Source organism: Drosophila suzukii, chromosome 3, assembly GCF_043229965.1.
Source record: "Drosophila suzukii chromosome 3, CBGP_Dsuzu_IsoJpt1.0, whole genome shotgun sequence".
Taxonomy (NCBI): domain Eukaryota; kingdom Metazoa; phylum Arthropoda; class Insecta; order Diptera; family Drosophilidae; genus Drosophila; species Drosophila suzukii.
Window position 1 is genome coordinate 55,829,071 of NC_092082.1, and position 2,603 is coordinate 55,831,673.

The window sequence follows — 2,603 nt, forward strand, 5'->3', positions numbered from 1 at the left end:
GTCGATGTGACAGCACTAACCAGTAATCTACGTCCTGGTTGCCTTGGTCCCCGAGTGTTCGCCATAATTCGCGAGATCGCGGCCGCGGTCCTACTTGCCTGCCACTAGCGTACGCTAGATGAAAGTCGCTCCGGTTCGGTCCCCAAAACCCCGTTTGAGCTGGCGCCGCTATTGCGGTGGGGTTGGAAATTGGCCGGTAACTTGGCTTTTTGCTCATCTACCCCTGTATGTAGTGGCGGAGGTGGTTAGGTTGGATTTAAGGATTCAGGATTTGTGTGTTTTTTATTTTAGTTTTGATTTCCTGGGCAACCGACTTCGTAGAAGCTCCCGCTTAGCCGCTGTAGAGCTCGGCGGGGAAAGCTTGCTGTTAAGCTCGCTGGTAAGCTCGCTGGTAAGCTCGCTGTTAAGCGAAACCGCGAAACCAATAAGTCGTGCCCCTTCGGGCATCGTGATCCTAAGTATCCCATTGTACATGACAGTCTATTTCTTCGCATATATTGTTAAAGCACCTGCGTTTGCTCTCTTTTATAGTTTTTTCCAGGGCTCGTCTTTTTTCCCTGAAAAATATTTGAAGTGCCTCAAATTCGGGCCTTCCTCTTGAGCGTTGGTATGCGCGTCTTGCCCTGTGGCAGTCTTTCCTGGCTTCCGCAATGGATTGGTTCCACCAGTATGCAGGTCTTCTTCTTAATAAGGTTTTCCCCCTTCTCTGCATAGATGCATCACAGGCTACTTTGGTGTATTCTGCGATGTGGTTTGGCCTTTCTTCAGCTGAGCCGCTTGTGGAGAGGTCGTCGAACAACATCTGTACCATCTCCACGTCTAGCGTTTCTATTTTGTAACCTGGCACGGTCTTAGGAACTCGTGGTGGGCCACTTCTAGAATTTATCGTGCAGATTATTGCTGCATGGTCACTACCCGTGTAGGTGTCACTAACCTTCCAGCTGGAGCCCGAGGCCAATTCAGCGTTCACAAAAGTGAGGTCAATGATAGAACTGGTGCCGGCTCTTGAAAAAGTCGGTTTTGTTCCAGAGTTCAGCAGCACTAGGTCAAGTGCGGCGAAGCTCTCAAGTAGCGCCTTTCCCCTCGCGTTGGTTCGGGGGGAGCCCCACTCTGTAGGCCAGGCATTAAAGTCCCCGGCAATTACGGCGGGGCGATTTTCCCGGGCATCTTCTGCAATCTCTTCGAGCGCAGATATTGCCTGGGGAAGGCTAAGGCTTGGCGGCAGGTAACAGCTATAAAAAGCTATACCATTCACTTGGGCCCTAGCGAAGCAATTTCCGCATTTTTTCTTCCTAATCTGTCGCTTTGGATTACCGCAGCTCCATATTGCCGATTTTTTGCTATTATTTGTTACCCATTCTCCGGAATTTTTATTCCTGTATTGCTCGCTTATGAGTGCCATGTCTACGTTTTTCTCGATGACATTTTGCTCCAGCAACGATTGGGCAACCTCGCAATGGTTTAGGTTAATCTGAAGGAACTTCATTTACCCCTAAGCCCTTGCATAGCCCTCCTGAAGTACGGGCATTTCCCACTCATTTTTGGGTGATCGCAATCTTTCTCCTTCTTGCGTTTGCATAGCATGCAGCAGTCCTTTGCTTTGCAGCCTCTGGCTTGGTGCTCCTTTGCGCTACAGTTGTAGCAGCATATTGAGCAGTCCTCCTGGACCCTGCAATTACCTGCTATATGGTTAAACTCCATACATTTAAAACACCTTTTAGGTGTTAGCTTTGGGCTGACTCTACACCAGGTCCATCCCAGCCTAATTTTGCCCTTCTCCAAGGGTCGCCTTCCTATGTCAGGCATAACTCTTAGTGTGGCGGTTTGGGTGCCTCCGTATGCCACCCTTAGGTTTACCACCGCGGATTCTGGCAGTTCCAAATCGAACTGTGACCGAACCGCACATAAGATGTCCGCTTTGTCGGTGGTCTCATCGATGTCTTTTACCTCGATCAGCATTGTCTCAGTCAGCGCTCTGACGTCGACATTGTTGCCCAGGACCGCCTTCATTGTGGTCTGAAGCTCTACGCCTTTAGGGTCAGAGACCTTGTTTAGAATAACTAGGAGTTCCTTTTTTGCTGTTCGCCTAACGGCCTGCACTGCTTGTCCTAGCTCCTTAAGCTGTGGTTCAGCCTTAACCTTTTTTAGGATGTCGGCATAGGACCCTCCAGCGGAGGCTGCGATGACTATCGCGTCGTTCCGTGGCGGTCGCACCTTGGGCTTCCTAGCCTTCTGCTTCACCTGTGTCCACTCCTCTGGCTTCTTCCCAGGTTTTGGGGTTTTTACTTGCACCTTGACTGGCCTCACTTGCCGGTGCCTTATGCATCGCATTTTTCGCTGGTACCGCTAACGTCATCCCAGTTTCTTGACCCCTGGGTCGCTTGCTTGTGCCGCTCGCGATCACTTCTGCGTAGGTTTTTTAGCTATCTCCTTAGCTTTTTCTTGTTCTTCGACTATGCATTGCACAGCCGACAGGACTTCCCTCTGGAGATAGTCAATTTCGTCGACTATGTCCCTCATGGGGTTTGTTATGGAACGCTTTCCTTCCATTAGCTTCTTCAGCTCCCTGGCCTTTGATCCCAGGCCAGTCAGCTGTTTCAGCA

At 50.2% G+C, this 2,603-nt stretch overlaps 1 protein-coding gene across 1 annotated transcript; it reads right to left on the reverse strand.

Moving 5' to 3' along the window:
- Positions 1-578: 578 nt before the first annotated feature.
- LOC139352851 (uncharacterized) lies at positions 579-1,486 on the reverse strand. Its single transcript, XM_070995489.1, has 2 exons — positions 841-1,486; positions 579-706 (listed from the first exon to the last, which is right to left on the reverse strand). Exons 1-2 carry the CDS (start codon positions 1,484-1,486, stop codon positions 579-581), a joined length of 774 nt encoding a protein of 257 aa, XP_070851590.1.
- Between the last annotated feature and the right edge of the window lie 1,117 nt (positions 1,487-2,603).

Excerpts from the sequence above, each read along its gene's own strand:
- LOC139352851 (XM_070995489.1), bottom strand. The coding sequence starts at position 1,486 with ATGAAGTTCCTTCAGATTAACCTAAACCATTGCGAGGTTGCCCAATCG. Across the intron at positions 707-840 it reads AGTTCCTAAGACCGTGCCAG|AGAAGGGGGAAAACCTTATT; the intron begins GTTACAAAATAG and ends GCATCTATGCAG.